Source organism: Dendrobates tinctorius, unplaced genomic scaffold (assembly GCF_039654945.1).
Source record: "Dendrobates tinctorius isolate UK_male_01 unplaced genomic scaffold, ASM3965494v1 ptg000165l, whole genome shotgun sequence".
Taxonomy (NCBI): Eukaryota; Metazoa; Chordata; class Amphibia; order Anura; family Dendrobatidae; genus Dendrobates; species Dendrobates tinctorius.
In genome coordinates this window covers 18,628,201-18,651,737 of record NW_027361832.1, presented here as the reverse complement: position 1 = coordinate 18,651,737, position 23,537 = coordinate 18,628,201, and the positions used below count along the sequence as shown (strand labels likewise).

Sequence of the window (23,537 nt, the reverse complement as noted above, 5' to 3'; positions counted from 1 at the left end):
CTCTTATGATGATACGACAGCTCTTCCTCCTGCACAATGACTGATAACACAAGACCCACAATTCATATAGACCTCTGCCAAAATTTGATGTGCGCAAATACTATACAAATAGAATTGGAATCTTTCAGTTTCTGCTAATCTCCATGTGAAGCAGAGCTAGCAGAAATATGCTATTAGGGCTCTTGCCCAGTGGGAAACTTGCAATATAGTTATTTTTTTTAATGGAAAAAAATAAAACATTTAACATAAAACCTTGATAGTCAATTTCCAATGAAACATTCCCTATTAAGCTTTGACTTTTTTTTTTTTTTTTTTTCTTCAGCCTACTGCATGTGACACGTGTGTGCTATAGTCTGTGTCAGCCCAATATTCAGTGCTCCATGTGTAACGCTGCTCACGTGCCCAGAAGCTTGTGTCATGCTACGCTGCCGAGTACTCGGATAGTGGGGTCCCACAAAGGACGCATACATATACACTATGTACTGCAGAGAAGAAAGGCCTTGTGTGTACGTGATAACGTCTCGCCTCTGCCAATTTTAGACTCTTGTAGTTTGCCACGTAATTTACTGAAAAATGTCTTTGTGGGACGGAGTGGAAAAAAAGCAACAAACCCACTATTGTTACTCTGGTTCCAATTGTACAGGATGAAAGAAGTGATCTCAAGTTTAAAAGTTACTCCCTACCCACAGGATAGGGGATAACATTCTGTTCACTTGGGGTCCAATCCCAAAAATGGAGCGGTCGTCGACCATGTGGGTTGCTTCTACATTCACTCTTAATTAGAGCGCCTGAGATTGCCGACTGCAGCAATCGGCTATTTGGTGCTTCCGTTAGGATGAATGTAGTGACAGTGGGCATGATCTCCCTCCATTCAGCCAGAGATGTGGGCCACGGTAGTCGGATCTCCAACCATCCGAAAGTTATCTCCTATCCTTTTGGATACGGGATAACTTTCAAACTTGAGAACATCCCTTTTAATGCTGCGTTAAACTGCCCTGTTTACTTTATTCTGCTGGTCAAAACAATGGCAATAATACCAATTTTAGTGTTTTTTTGTTTTTTTATAAAGTGGCCAGGGTGAACATGCACCTACACACTGCATGCACATCAGCTTATATTCCAGTTCATCTCTTTAGGTTTTTGTAATTTTACTTCTTAAAATCAATATAATTTGCTTTTAAGAAGTAAAATTACAAAAACCTAAAGAGATGAACTGGAATATAAGTTGGTGTGCATGCAGCGTGTAGGCGCAAGTTCACATTGGCCACTAAACAGACAAAGCATATGATGAAAACAAAATGAGCAGTAAACAAATGGCAATAGTGCAAGAAAATTGCATGGGGTACTTGGTTAACATCATTTTGATAAAAAGTAAAAGCCTTCCCACCACGTCAAGGTGACCCTACTCGGAACGGTCCTAACTTCCCTATTCCGAACAGTCCTAACTTCTAGTATTAAAACCTTATCATATGTTAAATGATATAAATGTGAATAAGGGCTGAGCAGGACCGAGACCCCGACTAGTGGCTCCCCCGCCTCCTTTGTTTAGGATGGCTTTTACGTTGGTTGTTTGTTTAAGTAAAATTATGTCTAAAAACTAAAGCTTTCCTTTGTGTCACCATGTTGGTAACTTCTAATTTGTGTCTATTCCCTTTTCTATTGTACTGTCCTCTGTTTTCTAGGAAGGTAACCCCACAAACGACACTTGAATTTAAAGTATGGAGTCACCATACATTGAAAGCTGATGCGTTGCTCGGCACAACCATTGTTGACTTGCGGCAAGCACTGGAAACGCATAACAGGAAATGTAAGTGCCCTCCGTGATGTGGTGGTTTTTTTTATTTTATTTTTTTTGTCCCCCTCAACCCTTCTCTTCCCTTTTTGTTTTTTTTGGTTTTTTTTTTCCTCTTTGTTGTGATTTAGAGAAGTAAATGTTTTCTGCTTACATTTGCATTTTCGGTTTGTACTAGTACGTTATACGGTTTTTAATTATGCGAAACAAAAAAAAATGGCATCCACTGCAACAGCGTGAATTACAGGGGCACTGATTATGCTTAGTTTCTACTTGACAGTTAACATCTTTCTGCATGGTTCTACAGGAAAGGCTGTCAATCACTGATGAGGACCGCCCACTGGACTCCTAAGCATGGCGGAAAATGCATATTGTGCTGAATCTTTCCCCACAGACGTATATATTGTTCTGCTCGGTTCTTCGTACTCTTCTCCATGTTTCCTGCAGATGCTGGGTTGACAGATTTACATTTAAACTTTCCGAACCCATGAGAGATATTTTGGTCGGACCTGCTGATTTTGGGTTCAGGTGGCTGATGGCGTAAAATGAATGAGACCAGTATGTCCGTCATGGCCGAATCACCCTCACTGTATGGAAATTATTGTGTTGATCGGCCAGTCTGTGCATACCTGGTAGTAGGAGAGGGGGCTCGGGTGTCAGCCGTATCATTATATGGCCGGACCATGATATCTGCTATCATGACATCCACAGAGCAAGCAATAATGTGAACCGTATTTACCGCCACAATAGATCAGAAAAGAAAAAACGCAACTACACAGCACTGCAGATGACATCTGGTGCCTGCACATAGGGGGCCACATGTTACAGGTAGCACAACAATGTGGATTCATCACATATTTTCAAAAGAAAATATACGTTATTTTTAAATAAATAAAACGTGCTGATATGGAAAATCCCATTAATATTTCTTCCCCCCCCCCCCCATAGTGGAAAGAGTAAAAGAGCAGTTGAAACTGTCACTGGATGGCAAGCATGGCACAGTCCAGACTGGCGAGCTGACCGTCATTTTAGACGGGCTAAGTGTAGAAGCAGAGTCCCTGCCAGCGTGTAATTCCACAGCTCCAGCACCCAGTAAGTACCTCATGTGTGACTCCATCACTAGATGTGGCCAAATCCTTCAACCTTTACCACTTTTTTTCATATTTTTAGTAGAAATCCAGCAAAATGGCGATGCAATCCGTGAACATGAAGGAGAGTGTTCATCAGACAGAGCGGGGTAGGTGAAATTACTGCTATAATGGCTGCTTACAGTATATAGGTGTATCTAGAGCAGTGTTTCTCAACTCCAGTCCTCAAGACCCACCAACAGGTTATGTTTTCAGGATTTTCTTAGTATTGCACAGGTGATGGAATTAATGCTTGAGCAGGTGTTGAAATCACCTGTACAATGCTAAGGATATCCTGAAAACTTGACCTGTTGGTGGGTCTTGAGGACTGGAGTTGAGAAACACACTGCTCTAGAGGATTGATGCTTGTAGCAACACAATAAGGGCTCAATAAACACTTCTTATAGGTCACGATTAGTGCTGAGCGAACGTGCTCAGATAACGTGTTATCTGAGCATGCTCATGTCTTGCGGTTGTCAGACAGCTGTAACACATGCAGGGATTGCCTAACTAAGGCTACTGCCACACATCCGGTGTGTGGGGTCCGGCGACGAAAAGCCTGGCTGCTGGATCCGGCCTGCAGCGGTGACATCGGATGTGTATGCGGCGTCTGATACGGCTCGGACACGATTTAAAGGAGCCGCAGGAGGAAGATACACCGGGGGACGAGAGAGACAGCCGCCGAAAGGTTTGGGGGAGGGGGTGGAGAGAGAGACACGTGGGGTTAGCACTCAGTGTCCAGGCGAGAGAGAGATCTCTCTCTCGCCGGGCACTTGTGGGGTTAACACTCAGTGTCCGGGCATGCACTGTGTATAAAGCCGTTCCGGCGCTGCAAAAAACGTTGCAGGGAACGTTTTTTGCTGACGCCGAACAGCTCATGTTTGCTGTATCCGGCAAAAAAAAATTAAGCGCCGCATGTTCATCCGGCACAATGCGGCGATCATTACGTTCAATCTGATCCGGTTTTCACACTTTTCGCCGCATCGTGCCAGATTTAAAAAGACGGATGTGTAAAAGTAGCCTAACAGACTATCCCTGCGTGTGTTGCGGCTGTCCAACAGCCATGGGGACTCGAACATATTATTTGAGAACGCCAAAGACATTCAGTTAGCACCTGAGCATGCGTAGATAACACCTTATCCCGGCACGTGAGCTCATCACTAATAAGCACAATAAGGGCTAATTACTCACTACTTAGAGGTCACTAATAGCATTAAATAATGCTCGTCATCCCCAGGACAATGCTGGTGACGCTGGAGCATGTTTAGGAATGAACTGCCCTACATGCCACAGAAGGGTGGCCTGGTTGGCCCAATCCTTTTTGTTGCTGGGTGGCAAGAACCTGTGTCCGAATTTCTCAGGAGTCCTGTTGTTAGCAAGCAAGGGGGCTGAGGTATTGGCACTGGCAATGCTACTAGTTTTCTGCAGAACTGTATTGAAAAAAAAAATGGAAGTCATACTTTTATATGGATACTAAATATCCCTGCAGAGTATCCAGTAGATTTAACTGTCTGCCGTGCTTGCACAGAAAGGTGCAGAGCTTTTCCTGCCAGAAGTGGAAGGAGACTTACTCTGTCCAAAGCCCACCACCAGTGCAACAAATTAGCAGTTGTACCACCAAGGGAATAAAAGACTTTGTTATAAAACAATTTATAAACCCTTATGTTATAAAAATTATTTGGTCATGCCCCTTTAATAAACTCCCAACACCTTTTTTTTTTTTTTCTTCTTCTTTCACCGTGCCATAGTTCAGTTCCTTGTAAGTCTGGGATAATAATGTCCTCAGAAGCAGAAGGCTGCACTGTTAGGGAAGGATACTGCCGTAACCAAGTATCTGAGGGAACGTGCCACTTATGTAAAGGCTAAATGCACCATTAGGTTGGAAATTAAAAAAAAAAAAATGGAGCTGTGTGCATGACGGCTTAAAGGGTGATTTCCAAAGCGGCAAGTTATCACCTATCCACAGCTAATCGCTGTGGGTCTGAACACCGGGACCCCAGTGACCCTGAGATTGGGGCTCTGAAATGATGGGTCACAATGGAGTGGTGGCCGCTAATGTTTGCCGCCACTTCATTCATTGTCTATCGGACTTCCGGAGAAAGCCGGATGCTGCACTCCATTGTTTCTGAAAGTCCCATAAACCGTGAATGGCGCGGTGGCAAACATTTATTTTTAGAGCCCTGTTCTTTGGAAGTTTGATGGTCCCTGTCTGGATCCCCAGTTATTAGCAGACTGTCCCCATAGTGTGGCTAAGCTACCACTTGCCCGGCTGGCAATACCCCTTCAATCATAGTCTTCTTGTGTGAACCTTTGGGCTGGCAGCTCTCCAGCGCACGTTCTCCTGGAGCTCCGCTTTCACCCGCTGTTTATATACATATCACTTGACGTAAATGAATATTGTTCTTTTCTATCCCCTTTGAAGATCTAGCGACGTTCCCAATGGGACAGCTAATGAAACCACATCCAGTTACACCGAGCAGAATGCCTTCAATGCACAAATGGCAAACGGAGACGGCACTCGCTCCCCTTCTCACGTTGCAGCCAGACCCAAAAATACACCAGCACCAAATCCACGTACTGCACAGGCTGGCACCAGAACTGGTAGGCACTGATTTCTCATTTTCTCGCATGCTTGTTGTAAACTCTACGGCCCGGCCAGCTGCGCTGAGTGCTGGCAGCGGCTCATTGATGTGCGCTGCCTGGAGGAAGTGTGCGGAGTGAAGGAGCGCAGCGCCTTGATGATGGCTTACGCAATAAACTCATCTTGGCTTTGGTACAAGTCACAAGACTGCGGACGAGAGAGGCTCGACTTACAGCACTGGATTTTAAATGCCGACACAAGGCCTTCGCTAACCTGTTACCACCCTGATACTTCCCCGTGTACGCTTTCAGCTGACTGGTTTATTTCAATATAGTAATGGCAGACACCTACTCAGTCCAGAATTATGCTAAGGTGTGTGACCCGGGCATGATCATGATGAAAGAGAAAAAAAAAATGTGACGGTCATTCTAGATCCCCCCCCCCCATAGTGTTCTGCCAGGTCTGTGTTTGTGGTATGGGATGATGGGGGTTATGTGCCTTAGATCTGTGTTACTACAGTGCCGCTGACTGATCACAGCGACAAACAGGAACCTCTCCTCCTTTTTGTTTGTCAGTTCCCGCTTCTCCCCTGGTGACATACAAAATAATGCAGCAATTTCAGTCTAATCACATTGGGGACTGCTTTCCTGCACTCCTTTGTGTTGTCGAGAAGGAAAATCTGTCCTGTAACAGCTTAAAATTCTTCCTCTTTAACATTCCCATGTGATGGCAGCATTAGGGATTAGCATTTCTGGTCTCCAGCACGCGCCGGGGTGGTAATGCCTGGCTTGGGGATGTGGGTTCTCAGTTTCCCTGTGTAACACTAAGGGGGTCATGCGCAAAGCAGCGTCTGTATAGCAGTGCACGGGCCATGCCACAATTTGTCTTTTATTTTTATGTCCGGTGTCTAAGGCTGTGTGCCCACGTAGCAATTTTTAAGCGTTTTTGCTGCAATTTTCGGCGCGAAAACGTTTAAAAATTGTGTACAGAACGCCCCCCATGCATTCCTATGGCATTCCGCACATGCTGTGCTAATGCTGCGCTTTTTTCCGCGGCGGAATCGCGTCGCGGAAAAAATCGCAGCATGCTCATTCTTTTGTGCGGAATCGCAAAGAATTACCGCAATTCCGCACCCATAGGAATGCATGAGAATCGCTTACTTCCCACATGTGGCTATGCCCACCATGCGGGAAGTTAAGCGTCTCATGCGCGGTTGGTACCCACGGTGTGGAGGAGAGGAGACTGTCCTCCAGGCCCTGGGTACCATACCCCTGTAAAAAGAATAAAAAATCGGGGTATATTTACCTTCCGGCGTCCCGCGCTGCATTCCCGGCTTAAGCATTCCCAGTAATGCCTTGCGGCACGGTCCAGTGATGACGTAGTCTCGCGTGACTCTAGCGGTCTCGCAAGATCGCTATAGCAACGCGAGACTACGTCATCACAGGTCTCGCAAGGCATTACTGGGAACGCTGTGGCCCGGGATGGCAGCGCGGGACGCCGGAAGGTAAATATACCCTGATTTTTATTTTTTTTAGCATTTTAACATTCTATCTTTTACTATTGAGGCCGCATAGGCGGCCTCAATAGTAAAAACCTGGTCACACTTGTCAAACACTATGTTTGACAAGTGTAACCAACCTGTCAATCACTTTCCAAGCGATGCTTCAAATTGCTTGGAAAGTGCTTGAATATCGCACACGAAAATCGCGGCAAAATCGCGATCATAATCGTGGTAAAATCGCGGTGAAATCGCGCGGAAAAAACCGCTCGATTTCTGGGAAGGAGTCTGGTTTTTGGTGTGCGTTTTAACACACACTGTGGGCACATAGCCTAACAATCTGTGTGACTCTATATGAAATCAGTGGCAGATGAAAGTACGGACCCATATTACGCCCCTCTGCTACTTGTAGCTTGTGCAGAGCTGTAATACCACCACATCAGCGAGTCCTCACCCTGATCCTGGGTTGTCAGTCCCCTCCCTGGTGTCATATTGATGTCTCTCTTTTTGGGATTTAGTGATTGTAGTGATCAGATCACCTATTGCGCCGGTATGAGAAGGGTTACTCTTTGGCCACTGGTGGTTTCTAGGCCTAGAAGCCATAGTCTGATTTATACTGGCACATGCATTCATCCATCTCTTCTATAAGAGCAGTGGGACCCTCTGTATACTGATGCATTATATCTACACTGAATGCTAAGATCTGGGTGATGCAGACCAATGTTATAGATCATTGTTGTAGGCCATGTTTCCCATGCAACAGCTCAGACGCTGTATGGCCATGCACATGTAGATGTTGGCCAGGCTGACTTATTGGTGCTTATATCTGATGCTGAATGTGGTATACACCATATGGGCATGCATATGTAGATGTTGGCCAGGCTGACTTATCGGTGCTTATATCTGATGCTGAATGTGGTAGACACCATATGGCCATGCACATGTAGATGTTGGCCAGGCTGAATTATTGGTGCTTATATCTGATGCTGAATGTGGCAGATGTTGGCCAGGCTGACTTATTGGTGCCTATGTCTGCTGGTGAATGTGGTAGACACCATATGGCCATGCACATGTAGATGTTGGCCAGGCTGACTTATTGGTGCCCATGTCTGCTGGTGAATGTGGTAGACACCATATGGCCATGCACATGTAGATGTTGGCCAGGCTGACTTATTGGTGCTTATATCTGATGCTGAATGTGGTAGACACCATATGGCCATGCACATGTAGATGTTGGCCAGGCTGACTTATTGGTGCTTATATCTGATGCTGAATGTGGTAGACACCATATGGCCATGCACATGTAGATGTTGGCCAGGCTGACTTATTGGTGCTTATATCTGATGCTGAATGTGCTTTCTTTCCAGTTAATGGCACAGCTGCTGAACCAGAAGCCAATAGCCCGTCTTGCCATGAACCTGCAGCGGCTCCTGGGGGATCTCTCATATCAGCCTGCACGGATTCTACAACGAATGCTTCAGACGTAGCAGTACCAGGCACTTGTGAGAGCGGCACCCCCGCTGCTGGTGCTGAAACTGAACCTGTAAGGGCTACGGACTCTGTGTCATCCTCTGCTGCTGGCAGCTCCAGCCCCGATGCTGCAAAGCCCAGGCAATCGTCTGTGGCCGCCTCTGTGGATCCTGTGAGACAGCAGCCTGGCTCCGCTGCGGAGCCCCTGCCATCTGGGTATGCTGACACTGACACTTTCAGCTTTTATAGTCTGATAACGATCCCAGCACAGCTCGCTGTCAGTCCTATCACAGCAATGTCCGCAGTGCAGGGGCGGCTCGCTCTGGATTTGCTCCACTTTGTAGTCAGGTTTCCTAGTGGTTGCCTTTTTTTTTTTTTCTTTTTTGCAGCATTCCTCGATTTCTAGTAACTGTAACCCCTTGTCTGCTGTAACAATCCTGTATTCTTACTATCTGAGACCGCAGTGACCATTCCTGGGCTACCTACAGATATACAACTTGCACCATGTTATGTTCTTTCTTTGTGCAGGTGGCTGATGTGAAGCCCTTGAGGCCATTTAATTCCGAGTTCCAGTACGATGCTTCTTGCAGTTTGTCTAGTCTAGACCGACGCTTATGTTGTACCAGACGCACGGCCGCCTTAAACTTCTCTGCCTTCATTGAAAATCTCTCATCATTTTGTGTACAGCACATGTGTCACCATAGTAACAGACTACAGACAAACCCTGTGTCGTCTGGCCATGCAGCCGTAGTCCGCACTGTGTCGTCTGACCCCCGCGGCCGTAGTCCGCACTGTGTCGTCTGACCCCCGCGGCCGTGGTCCGCACTGTGTCGTCTGACCCCCGCGGCCGTGGTCCGCACTGTGTCGTCTGACCCCCGCGGCCGTGGTCCGCACTGTGTCGTCTGACCCCCGCGGCCGTGGTCCGCACTGTGTCGTCTGACCCCCGCGGCCGTGGTCCGCACTGTGTCGTCTGACCCCCGCGGCCGTGGTCCGCACTGTGTCGTCTGACCCCCGCGGCCGTGGTCCGCACTGTGTCGTCTGACCCCCGCGGCCGTGGTCCGCACTGTGTCGTCTGACCCCCGCGGCCGTGGTCCGCACTGTGTCGTCTGACCCCCGCGGCCGTGGTCCGCACTGTGTCGTCTGACCCCCGCGGCCGTGGTCCGCACTGTGTCGTCTGACCCCCGCGGCCGTGGTCCGCACTGTGTCGTCTGACCCCCGCGGCCGTGGTCCGCACTGTGTCGTCTGACCCCCGCGGCCGTGGTCCGCACTGTGTCGTCTGACCCCCGCGGCCGTGGTCCGCACTGTGTCGTCTGACCCCCGCGGCCGTGGTCCGCACTGTGTCGTCTGACCCCCGCGGCCGTGGTCCGCACTGTGTCGTCTGACCCCCGCGGCCGTGGTCCGCACTGTGTCGTCTGACCCCCGCGGCCGTGGTCCGCACTGTGTCGTCTGACCCCCGCGGCCGTGGTCCGCACTGTGTCGTCTGACCCCCGCGGCCGTGGTCCGCACTGTGTCGTCTGACCCCCGCGGCCGTGGTCCGCACTGTGTCGTCTGACCCCCGCGGCCGTGGTCCGCACTGTGTCGTCTGACCCCCGCGGCCGTGGTCCGCACTGTGTCGTCTGACCCCCGCGGCCGTGGTCCGCACTGTGTCGTCTGACCCCCGCGGCCGTGGTCCGCACTGTGTCGTCTGACCCCCGCGGCCGTGGTCCGCACTGTGTCGTCTGACCCCCGCGGCCGTGGTCCGCACTGTGTCGTCTGACCCCCGCGGCCGTGGTCCGCACTGTGTCGTCTGAGCCCCGCGGCCGTGGTCCGCACTGTGTCGTCTGAGCCCCGCGGCCGTGGTCCGCACTGTGTCGTCTGAGCCCCGCGGCCGTGGTCCGCACTGTGTCGTCTGAGCCCCGCGGCCGTGGTCCGCACTGTGTCGTCTGACCCCCGCGGCCGTGGTCCGCACTGTGTCGTCTGACCCCCGCGGCCGTGGTCCGCACTGTGTCGTCTGACCCCCGCGGCCGTGGTCCGCACTGTGTCGTCTGACCCCCGCGGCCGTGGTCCGCACTGTGTCGTCTGACCCCCGCGGCCGTGGTCCGCACTGTGTCGTCTGACCCCCGCGGCCGTGGTCCGCACTGTGTCGTCTGACCCCCGCGGCCGTGGTCCGCACTGTGTCGTCTGACCCCCGCGGCCGTGGTCCGCACTGTGTCGTCTGACCCCCGCGGCCGTGGTCCGCACCTTCTGTTTCCTACTTCTTCCTTGCGTTTCTATTGTAGGTTAGCACAATATAGGGGCTGACAGAAGGGGAGTACGACCACTGGATCAGACTACACAACATTGGTTTGTAGTCTGTAGCCATGGAGACACATCTGTCCGCATGAACAATATAGACACAAAACAGTAGCATGGTTTAATTTAAAAGGTTTCACTTTTGATTTTGGGTTCATTGGTGCAATAAAAAGTAGGATTGTAAGTTCCCCTATAAGAAGCAGTGTCAGACGGTGTAGAAATATTAGCTATAGCATGCAAACTGTTACCGCTGTGGGTGATCAGGGTAGATTTTGTCCCTGCGGTCAGATTGCTATATTTCTACTAATGTTTTTCCCTCTATAAGAAAATGGTCCTTGCATGAACACAAGTCCAAAGTGCGGCCAGCTGACCGGAGTCCTACTGCGCTGTCCCAACATTTGGGTTATGAGATCCCATCAGTGACCCCATTCTGATGGGAGATAATCTTTTTACTCCTCATCTTCCTCCTTCCAAGCTCCTCAGTGCTAATTTATGCCCTCACAGCTCAGCTCCACTTTCATCAGGTCATAAATCATGTGGGACCAGCTCAGAAAAAGATAGATGAGCCATGAAGTGCTCTCCCAATACAAAGAGCTCACTGATGGGTTCTTACTTAACTCATTCTGCAGCCAGCAATAGAAAGTAAAACGCAACGGCTATAGGAGGCAGCTGATCAAAAATGTTTGATGAAACCCAATTGCAAAAGGGATTTTAGCAAAAAAGACATGTTCTCACAGGTGTTTGTATTCTGTAAGCTACGGATCAATAACTTTAATCAATCACCAAGCCATGAGATTAATGTACACACACCTAGTATCCGGATCAATCACGGATTTCTATAAACATAGTGGCTGTTTTGAGCTCAAGTTAAAGTTTTTTTTCTTATCTGATTGGTTTATAGAAAGCAATGATCCATTAACCCTTTCCTTGCAGATGGGAGCAGAGAAAGGATCCCCATGGTAGAACTTATTACGTTGATCACAACACAAGGACTACAACATGGGAACGACCGCAGCCATTACCACCTGGGTGAGCCCCTTGTACCTGAACTTGGCGCCTCCTGCACAATATTGGCGGAGAATAGTACTATGTATGTGTGTGGCTAATATTTTTTAATTTTATAATGCCATCAGAATAATTTTTTTTCTTTTTTTGGCTTTTTAGATGGGAAAGAAGGGTAGATGACCGTGGTAGGGTGTACTATGTTGACCATAACACTAGAACTACAACATGGCAGAGACCTACCATGGAGTCTGTTCGAAATTTTGAGCAGTGGCAGTCGCAGCGCAATCAACTCCAGGGAGCTATGCAGCAGTTCAACCAGCGATACCTCTACTCGGTAATTCCAGCCCACTACTGTCCTTGTGCCACTTGTAACCATCGTGCCGCGTGGCCATCACATAACTACTGCAGTAGTGACGTCACATGTGAATAGTTTTGTGATGACTCGCACACAACACAAATGCACACACATAAATCACACGTGTGCGCATATATACATATATATCTCTATATATCGCTCTATAGCTATATACAGTCATGGCCAAAAGTATTGACACCCCTGCAATTCTGTCAGATAATACTCAGTTTCTTCCTGAAAATGATTGCAAGCACAAATTCTTTGGTATTATCTTCATTTAATTTGTCTTAAATGAAAAAACACAAAAAGAATTGTCCTAAAGCCAAATTGGATATAATTCCACACCAAACATAACAAAGAGGGTGGACAAAAGTATTGGCACTGTTCGAAAAATCATGTGATGCTTCTCTAATTTGTGTAATTAACAGCACCTATAACTTACCTGTGGCACCTAACAGGTGTTGGCAATAACTAAATCACATTTGCAGCCAGTTAACATGGATTAAAGTTGACTCAACCTCTGTCCTGTGTCCTTGTGTGTACCACATTGAGCATGGAGAAAAGAAAGAAGACCAAAAAACTGTCTGAGGACTTGAGAAACCAAATTGTGAGGAAGCATGAGCAATCTCAAGGCTACAAGTCCATCTCCAAAGACCTGAATGTTCCTGTGTCTACCGTGCGCAGTGTCGTCAAGAAGTTTAAAGCCCATGGCACTGTGGCTAACCTCCCTAGATGTGGCCGGAAAAGAAAAATTGACAAGAGATTTCAACGCAAGATTGTGCGGATGTTGAATAAAGAACCTCCACTAACATCCAAACAAGTTCAAGCTGCCCTGCTGTCCGAGGGTACAACGGTGTCAACCCTTACTATCTGTCGGCATCTGAATGAAAAGGGACTGTATGGTAGGAGACCCAGGAAGACTCCACTTCTTACCCCGAGACATAAAAAAGCCAGGCTGGAGTTTGCCAAAACTTACCTGAAAAAGCCTAAAACATTTTGGAAGAATGTTCTCTGGTCAGATGAGACAAAAGTAGAGCTTTTAGGGCAAAAGCATCAACATAGAGTTTACAGGAGAAAAAAGAGGCATTCAAAGAAAAGTACACGGTCCCTACAGTCAAACATGGCGGAGGTTCCCTGATGTTTTGGGGTTGCTTTGCTGCCTCTGGCACTGGACTGCTTGACCGTGTGCATGGCATAATGAAGTCAGAGGACTACCAATAAATTTTGCAGCATAATGTAGGGCCCAGTGTGAGAAAGCTGGGTCTACCTCAGCAGTCATGGGTCTTCCAGCAGGACAATGACCCAAAACACACTTCAAAAAGCACTAGAAAATGGTTTGAGAGAAAGCACTGGAGACTTCTAAGGTGGCCAGCAATGAGTCCAGTCCTGAATCCCATAGAACACCTGTGGAGAGATCTAAAAATGTCAGTTTGGAGAAGGCACCCTTCAAATATCAGGGACCTGGAGTAGTTTGACAAAGAAGAATGGTCTAAAATTCCAGCAGAGCATTGTAAGAAACTCATTGATGGTTACCGGAAGCGGTTGGTCGCAGTTATTTTGGCTAAAGGTTGTGCAATCAAGTAATGGGCTGAGGGTGCCAATACTTTTGTCTGGCCCATTTTTGGAGTTTTGTGTGAAATGATCAATGTTTTGCTTTTTGCTTCATTCTCTTTTGTGTTTTTTCATTTAAGACAAATTAAATGAAGATAATAATACCAAAGAATTTGTGTTTGCAATCATTTTCAGGAAGAAACTGAAGATATATTATCTGACAGAATTGCAGGGGTGTCAATACTTTTGGCCATGACTGTATATGTGGATATATACATACGTTGCACACATATAAATGCATGCATACACATTACACACATATATACTACAGATGAAGGATGTGTGATGGGTATATGGGCACTCGACTATGGGATGGCGAATATGTATGATGGGTATATGGGCATGGGACGGCGAATATGTATGATGGGTATATGGGCACGGGCCTATGGGATCTTGGATATGTATGATGGGTATATGGGCACGGGACTATGGGATGGAGATAATTATAATTTTCTATAACTAACCACAGTTAGTTACTATGCCCGAGCAGTGCCGGGCTCTTCAGCTAGTATCTACTGTATATATACATGGATATATACATACATTGCACACATATAAATGCATGCATACACATTACACACATATATACTACATACATGTCACACTTCATATATCACTCATCAGTGCACAGACATCACAACTAAATACACATCATGCATAAATGTCACACAATATACATACACATCACATACTTGCATGCATATCACACACATACACGTCATAGACATGTGTACACATGACACATACATACACATTACGTATACATATTTCCATACATGAATATCACATACATATGTATTGCACACATACATTCTTCCAGACATGATTACCACATATCACATGTACACATCACACATATACATACATACATACCTACCATATTTCCATACGTGAATATCACATACATAGTGGGGAAAAATAGTATTTAGCCAGCCACCAAATGTGCAAGTCCTCCCACTTAAAAAGATGAGAGAGGCCTGTAATTGACATCATAGGTAGACCACAACTATGAGAGGCAAAATGAGAAAACAAATCCAGAAAATCACCTTGTCTGATTTTGACAAGAAAATAAGTATTTGGTCACCTAACATGCAAGATTTCTGGCTCTCACAGACCTGTAACTTCTTTAAGAGGCTCCTCTGTCCTCCACACATTACCTGTAGTAATGCCACACACATCGCATACTATCATATGCAGCACATCAGCACACACATTGCCATCTATATTTGGTGGCTGTCGGCAGTCGGTGGTCTGGCTCTTACACACCAGATGTGTTGTGTTCATTACTGGTAGTAAGATATGAATTGTTTGTTTCTAGGCTTCCATGTTATCAGCAGAGAATGATCCCTTGGGTCCATTACCACCTGGCTGGGGTATGAGATCAGTACTATTATTATTACACCCTTGGACATACCCGCGTGGTACGACCACTTACTCTGCACCCTTTGTTTTCCAGAAAGAAGAGTGGACTCTACAGATAGGGTGTATTTTGTGAATCACAACACAAAAACTACCCAGTGGGAAGATCCTCGAACTCAAGGGTAGGGACCAGAGCTGTGTGTGCTGCCGCCATTGTGTTCTGTGATAGAGCTGCCCATCACATTGCTCCATTCCATCTTCAAGGAGAGATGCTTTTTCCTTTTATTTCGGTATCCCGGTGTTTGCCCTAATGCTGTGTACCTGGAGCGTAACCCATCACTAGTCTCCATAAGTGCCCGTTGAGCGCCCCCTGTGCACCTATGGCAGTATGCTGCAGTAATGTGCGCAGCTCTCACACCCTGGGGAATTGTGGAGGATAGACCAGTATTCTGGAGAAATCCTTTAATACATTTTTTTTTTTTTTAGGAACCAGTTACATCACTAGAGTTTTACTTTACATTAGAGCAGGTGAACCTGTGTGATCATCACATGCCTAGGAGTTTTTACTTGCTGGGAGTAAGCAAAAATGGCCTCCGTTGCGTCACAGCAAGCAGAGATCTGCAACTTTTTTTTTTTTTTTTTTTTTTTTAAATTAGTTAAAATAGGAAGACTCCTTTTTAAAAGCAATCTCTCATCAGGTTTTCCAGCGATGTGTCACTTACTTGGCTGCTTGTTGTAGTTTTGATAAAATCCATTTATCAGGGGATTATCAGTAAAGGATTGTAAACCTGCTGCCACATAGTCGTCCATATAGATGAGCTCTGTGTAGCCCCGCTCCCACATCTGATTGGCAGCTTTCTGCGGCGTACAAAGGAAACTGCCAATCAGTGGTGTGGGCGGGGTTATGCAGAGCTCAGCATTCAGAGGACTGATGGATCTGCAGCAGAGAAAACAGGGATTTTATCATAAATAGAATAAGCAGCCCAGTAAAGGTACTGTCACACTTAGCGATGCACCAGCGATCCCGACCAGCGATATGATGCGGTCAGGATCGCTGTTACATCGCCAAGTGGTCGCTAGTGAGCTGCCACACAGGCAGATCGCACCAGCGACATAGCAGCGGTCGGGGGTCACTACTTACCTGTCAGACGAGGCGATCCTGACGTCCTCCCGCCCGCGTCCACGCGTCGCTCGTCTCCACAGCAGGAAGCTGACGACGAGAAACGGCCCAGGACGTTCTTGCGCGATCAGCGATAACCAGCGGGGGAGCGGTCGGAGGTAAGTGTCACACATAGCAATATCGCTAGCAATATCGCTATGTCACAAAAACCAGTGATGTTATAGCGATATTGCTAGCGATATCGCTTAGTGTGACAGGCCCTTTAGTGACACATCGCAGGAATCGGTGTCTGCCCCCAAATCATGCTGCTCTCAGGTTATGTAGCAAAAACATGCTCACAGATTCCCTTTAAGGCTCGCAAAACTGGGGCTTATATGTTAAAATAGTCTTCGATACAAGTGGAAACCAATTAGAATTCAATTTTCATTCACTGAAGAACAGTGAGTGCAGATAGACTAGTCTTCCTCCCATCCGGTCACATCCCGCCTGTCATCCTCCTGCTGACGCTGGCAGAGAACGGTTGGCATGGTTTGCTGCAGTCCTGGATGAGCTGCGCCCAGTGGGTACTATCACTCCTTGTGCAGAGAGCACATACCGGAGCGCACCACCAAACCAATATGGTTGTACTGGCCGTTTTTTGCCATAGTGTTAACATGACTTGTTTTTTGCTTGCTTCTTTTTTTGTTGTCCATGTTGGACGTCACATGTTCCAAAACTTAGTAATTTACAACTATGCAGCTATGTCCTCTGCAATATAATAATGGTGCTGCAAGATCACGACCAGATCAATGTGCGTGATGGTACCCACATGGATATAGCGTCCACTTCAAGATGACTGTGAGCAGTTCAGACCTCCACGGTGCTCTGTACTTTCCCATATATAATTTTGATTCCCCCCCCCCCCCCTTATTTTTGTTTTCTTTGCAATGACCCTGCATGTGATTTTTGCCTGGTCAGAGCAGACCTGTTCCTGGCTGGCCATCATGTAAAGTTCCCTTTCCCTTTTATGTAAGGGCTGGACAAATAACAGGAGCCACAGAATAGTCAGTGTGGCCCACCTTTTTGGGGGTTTTCCTAATGCCATTTGCCCCCCCCCCCCCGCAGCTGTAGAGGCAGAGAGGGTGCGCATAGGACTGCTGGTGGCTTGTGAACCGCTGCTTGTCTCATCCCTGCCGTCAGCTTCCATTTGTCTTGGGGGTAACATAGGACATAAGTCAATAATGGACATCATGTAAATCGCTGCTGATGCTGGAGGAGGGTTGTCAGGAGAGATGATAGGTACACATGTATACTTTTTTGTAGCTTGGCTTCTGATTGTCAGACGCCGCTCACCCTCATAAAGCAAGTTTTCTATATGATATTGGGTAAAAACATTGTTTAAAGTACATTCACCAGTCATAGCGGATATAGAAGACCAGAGGTAATGGGGGATTATGGATAGTGCCATCGAGCTGGGCTAAGCTGTTTCCATTACTCCACTTCTTATAGAGCGGGGTAGCACAGACACTCTGCTGTCTCCATAATCCAGACTACCTCCGGCCATCACCCCTTTAAGGAGGACCCGCAGCAGCTCTCCTTACATTTCTGTATTAGTTAATGCTTCCATCATCTCTTCTTGTGCGGCACTGCTCCTCTGTTATTCCTCTTGGACCACGTATGTGAATACCTTGCATTCCCTGTAATGATGGAGCGGGTCCCTAGTGTCCATGACGGCTGTGAGTGCAGACTGTACAAGGACACCCCATATTGTGCTATGCTAGTAATGCCCAGGAGGAGTAACAGAGGTACGGCCCAGCGCAGAGTTCCAACAGAAGATGTTTGCACTTTCTTATTTTATTGGAAATAATTGCATATACTAAAATACAAAACTACTACTGCTGGCAGTGCATAACTTGTGTGTTCTGTATAAAGGCTTCTTATTAATGGTTGCTCCCTCCCCACAGTTTACAAAATGAGGACCCCTTACCTGAGGGCTGGGAAATTCGGTACACAAGAGAAGGGGTAAAGTACTTTGTAGATCACAACTTAAAGACCACTACTTTCAGTGACCCCCGAACTGGAAAGTCATCAGTGTAAGTACCGGGAAGCTCGAGCGAGCGGTAGTCAGCTCCGCGCGGCGCTACAGCCTATGTTGGGACATAGCACTCCAGTTTGGAGCACACAAGTGGTCTTGTGATGATGGCAGCTGCAGATCACTCATTACTGCTTTTCTCCATAATGATGGGCTGTGAACTTGAAGCATGGGCTGGAACAACAGCCGCTGCTCGCAGTGATAATGGGCCGCTGATTGCTTGTATTCAGTGGGATTCATTCATCCACTGCCATAAAGTCACCTGTGTGCTCCATACAACATGGCCGCACGGCTTGATGTGTACATCTGTGATCTGTATATGACGTGTGTGACACTGTTGTGTATCCGCCGGCTTCTTCATGTGAAGACTATACATGAGGCATGTATAGATCTTCGGTGCGGTGTGGAAGACATGTTTTCTTTCTGTTTGGCTCATCCGATGTGCTGCTTTCTCCACATTCTCATGTTGTGTACTCTGTGGTTACGTTGTCCATATTCCTATATAATGCTGTATGTGTCCACACTGCGGCCCGTATGGCCCACGTGTCCATAATGCAGACCAGATCCTTCACGACCATAGTGGTCGCACTATGGACATGTGCGGATATAGATGCACATTAGTGGCTCTTGGGAGCATTCAGAGGCCCCGACCTCAGCTTAGGTTCTGGCTCAAATTATATTCCTGCTGCTCTCCTGAATATCCTGGAATTTTCTTTTTATATCCACTGTACGGTGCTAATTCTTATTTCCTTTGCCGTATGGTGCAGGGCTCACAGTATCATATGGGGGCTCGCCTTTAAGCTACTCTGTAGTTTTGGGATGCTGTCAGATGGCCGTATAGGTCAGAGCCAAATCTCATCTATCCGTAGCGTAAAACTTCTGCAGCGTGAATTGTCTTTCAATGCGGATTTGTCAATTTTTACTGTGAATGCAAATTCATAACCTAATCGATATCAAGAAATTCCAACCAGGTCAAAAGGACAATAATCTGATTGATGGCAATAAGTGAAGAGCAAACGTGCTGGGATAAGGTGTTATCTCAGCATGTTCGGGTGCTAACCCAGTGTCCTCGGTGTGCTCAAAAAATATGTTTGAGTCCCCGCAGCTGCATGTGTTGTGGCTGCTAGACAGCCACAACACATGCAGGGATTACCTAACAAACAGGTCATCTCTGCATGTGTTGTGGCTGTTTAACAGCCACAGACATACAACCGCGGGGACTCGGGCATGTTTTTTGAGCACACCAAAGACACTGTTAGCACCCGTGCATGCTGAGATAACACCTTATCTGAGCACCTTCGCTCAACACTAATGGTAATGGCTACATATGATGCCTGGGTCAGGAGCACTGTGAATGTGGTCCAAACCCTTCATACCCAATAATTTTCTGGCCGAGGGTTTTGACCATGTGGTGCTTTTTGGCCGATTAGAGAAGTTATAAGCGTCATCCCTAAGTGAGTGGCAGAATCGCTGGTAAGGTTAGCCTTCGACTTGTCCACACGTTTTTACCTTAATGTTAGATTCCCAGACAGTTTTTGGATTCTTTCTCACTGCTTTCACTGTATCATGTAGCGACAGTCTCTCATTGGAGACTAAGCTTATAAGTCTGTGCTTCATATAGCGAGCTCTGTAGCATATACTTTTGATAGATAGATAGATATATATACATACACACAGCTAAATACGAAGATAAATTCTTTGGCTCTGGCATCAATACCATCCAGTTGTCGTATGGTGATCGAATTCGGCATGATCAAGTGGGCCCTTTGGTCCTCGGCTCCTCAGCTGTTGGGTCTGTCTTCCAGTACTTCAGTGACATGTAAAAAGAAAAGAAAATGAGCATGTACCCTATATAAGTAAACGAGTAAATAGTAATAGTGGATGTAAATAACATTGGATACTTAGTATCCACTATTGTGATTAAAAAAAAAAAAAAAAAAAGCTTACATCGAGATGATCCTATGCTGTTTCTAGTATTAAAGCCTTGTCATGTATCGACCAATCTCAATGTGAATAAGGCCTGCACAGGACAAGGCCCGATTATTCCGACACCCATTCATATAGATGAAATACCTAGCTCTGAAAGGGGGAGATACGCCCCTGTTTGTAAAAAGTGCAAGAAACCACAGCAAGACCAAAGAAGTGAGCCGGAGTGTAAGTTGGTATACGTGCAGTTTGTTAACGTGCATTCACACTGTGGCTATTTCACGGACAAAACCCAAGAAAATAAATGAGCATACACCCTATAGTAAGTAAATAGTACATGTAAATTATAACTGTTATTTACCGTACATGTACTTTTACTATAGGGTGTATGCTCATTTTGTTTGTTTTTTTTTTTCTTGGGTTTTGTATGTGAAATGGCCACAGTGTGAACATGTTCTTACACAGTGCACATATACGATCTTCTTCTCCAGTTTTTTTTTTTTTTTTTTTCAGTACTTTTGTCAGCTCAAAAAAACTGTTCAAACCAATCACTTGGGGCACGCTTACTCACACAGGTCAGTTCACCTTCCCACCTAACTATCCCTGCCCTACTCTGACAACTTTGGTTTTTAACGGCAGCGAACCAAGGAGAAGGAAGGAGGGAAGAGACAGATGGAAAACATGCAGGTGTGACGGTGACCGAGAACTGCTTGGCCAGGCCCAAGATGCACTGAACTAGTGTGCTTGGTTTGAACAGTCATTTTGCACTGAATGACTGCCTTTTTAAGAGAATTTTTTTTTCTGAAGATCCACATTGTCCCTTAATAGTGAGAATTGTTAGTGCAAGGTGTGTTCTGCAGGGTTGGTGATCTTCTTACTTCCGCCTCCACACCTCCCATCTCAAACTTAACCGAAGAAGTCACATAAGTATTCGTGAGACCTCATCTGAGGTCCGGCTGTGACCAGAGGGAACTTTGTGGTTGTATCAGAGTACATTATCTACCTATTTCTTGTAATGCGGGCTGATCCCTCGCATGTGACTGTCTCCCACCCCTGCTGTTTCGGCTCATAGTGGGCAGGCGGGAGTACGGAGGGAGCCTGCATGCACCGTGGCTTCAGTGCACAGTGCACCTTGCTATATATCCCCGACCCTAAGCGCTCAATGGCTGCTATAAGCAAAATCCCTTCAACCCATCTGTCCAATAAATTTCTTTTGGTCTTGAACAGTTTCTCAGACTTCAAACTAGTCTAGAAGATTTGGATCAAGATGTTGAGTTTTACATTGACCCTCATCTGCCATGAATTCTGTATGTGCTTTTAAAATATTGTTTAGGAGCAGCGGCTTTATATTTGTCCTTCAGACGAGGACCTGATGTCCAGAAACTTAAAAAAAAAAAAAAAAAAAAAAAAAAAAAAAAAAAAAAAAATCCCAGCTTAACCATACTGCTTCCAGACTACACAGTTGTAGTCTGTTGCCATGGAAACATAGTTCCGTGTCAGACCTCTAGATAAAAAGAAAAAAGCCTGCCGTTTTCTTTCATTAAAACTATGGGTCCGATTCATCCAGATGTGATTTACACCACACCCCCTATATAGGGTAAGATCAAACAATCGCTGCCTGATGTGTTGGCTCCGATGTTATAATTTCTACATTGGCACGCTTAAAGAGAAACAATAAAAAATTGGGATGACCGACCGTCCTCATTACGAATATTCCATGACTTAAACCTGCGACCCGTAGTGCATGCGGTCCCCTGTGCTGCTGGGTCATTATGGGATGCTGTGATTTATAAAGTGGCTCTATAATACGATACATCTTCAATGTATTCAGTATTTTTGTTCTAAAAAAAAAAAAAACTTTTCTATTTGCTTTCAGGACGAAGGGGCCCCAGATTGCTTATGAGCGCAGTTTTCGGTGGAAGCTCGCCCATTTTCGTTATTTGTGTCAGGTAATCATTTTAATGGTGGCTCTGTGATGGCGCGTGCTTCGCAGCCAGCGGGCAGGTTGTGACTTAAAGTGACGGGGCGCCTCTGATTCCTCCCCGTACCGCACTGTGTTCTGCCCCCGACTCACTAGACATGAAATGATTACTAATTTCTAAACTTCCTTACAGTCCAATGCCTTGCCGAGCCACGTGAAGATAACTGTTTCCAGGCAGACGCTATTTGAGGACTCTTTTCAGCAGGTACGTATTAATGGTAAGAGGGGGCTAACCAGCAGGGACCCCCGCCATACACCCTGCATGCTGAAAGGAATGTATCCAGCATATGTTCAGCATGCCAGGACTGTATACATCCATCACATGCAGCTCCGGAATCCGGCGTTCTTGTACTTTCCTCATCACATGCACGAAATTATTATTTATACGTTTGTATTTAATGTATATAGTGGAGCTGAAAGTGCATACAAGGAACGAGAGCGAGTATGGGGCTGTGTGCAAAACATATAGACGAGACTGTGGCCACTATAGGGTTCTATGGTAATGGTTAAAGTGACCCTATATGTCCCATAATAGTCACATGGACCATTACCGCTCTGCATTTCTTGCTAGTCTTCTGGGATCAATATTCAGCGGAGGCGTCAAGTGAGCTTTGCAGCCAATTTGCAACCGCATTCACATTTCCTTTTTTTTTTACCTGCCCATCTCCCTGGCTCCACTAGTAAGGGGTTGTACAATTGTGTACAACCCTGGTAATCTTATGCTGATCAGTTCCATCTCCATTATTTAGAGTATAGTACACAGGGCCGGACTTGGACAAAAAAGCAGCCCTGCCACACAAACCCCACCAGCCCACAAACTATAACACTCCTCACCCCGATCAGTGAATTTTTGCTATACTCTGTTGTCTCCTCATCACTCTCTTTAAGGAGTTATTTGAAGAGCCACATGTGAATGGCACCACAGTGCGTATGATTGACCACAGCTCCATTTACATGGTGCTCGTCAAAGCTACAGTTGTGGCCAAAAGTATTGACAGCCCTGCAATTCTGTCAGATAATACTCAGTTTCTTCCTGAAAATGATTGCAAACACAAATTCTTTGGTATTATTATTTTCATTTAATTTGTCTTAAATGAAAAAACACAAAAAGAATTGTCCTAAAGCCAAATTGGATATAATTCCACACCAAACATAAAAAAGAGGGTGGACAAAAGTATTGGCACTGTTCAAAAAATCATGTGATGCTTCTCTAATTTGTGTAATTAACAGCACCTGTAACTTACCTGTGGTACCTAACAGGTGTTGGCAATAACTAAATCACACTTGCAGCCAGTTGACATGGATTAAAGTTGACTCAACTTCTGTCCTGTGTCCTTGTGTGTACCACATTGAGCATGGAGAAAAGAAAG

The 23,537-nt window shown here is 46.3% G+C and overlaps 1 protein-coding gene across 2 annotated transcripts in view; it reads left to right on the top strand.

Annotated features, from left to right (window-relative positions):
- The window catches only part of WWP1 (WW domain containing E3 ubiquitin protein ligase 1), a 110,185-nt gene that overhangs the window by 57,486 nt on the left and 29,162 nt on the right, over nt 1-23,537 (top strand). Inside the window, exons 4-15 of one of the 2 annotated variants that reach the window (XM_073550547.1) lie at nt 1,683-1,807; nt 2,741-2,884; nt 2,966-3,029; nt 5,342-5,520; nt 8,366-8,684; nt 11,673-11,768; nt 11,904-12,078; nt 15,029-15,083; nt 15,167-15,251; nt 18,133-18,261; nt 22,063-22,135; nt 22,301-22,372. In XM_073550547.1, coding sequence (XP_073406648.1) covers nt 1,683-1,807; nt 2,741-2,884; nt 2,966-3,029; nt 5,342-5,520; nt 8,366-8,684; nt 11,673-11,768; nt 11,904-12,078; nt 15,029-15,083; nt 15,167-15,251; nt 18,133-18,261; nt 22,063-22,135; nt 22,301-22,372 — 1,516 coding nt within the window. Of the gene's footprint in view, nt 1-1,682; nt 1,808-2,740; nt 2,885-2,962; nt 3,030-5,341; nt 5,521-8,365; nt 8,685-11,672; nt 11,769-11,903; nt 12,079-15,028; nt 15,084-15,166; nt 15,252-18,132; nt 18,262-22,062; nt 22,136-22,300; nt 22,373-23,537 lie in introns of both variants that reach the window. The other variant, XM_073550546.1, reaches the window with a different exon arrangement.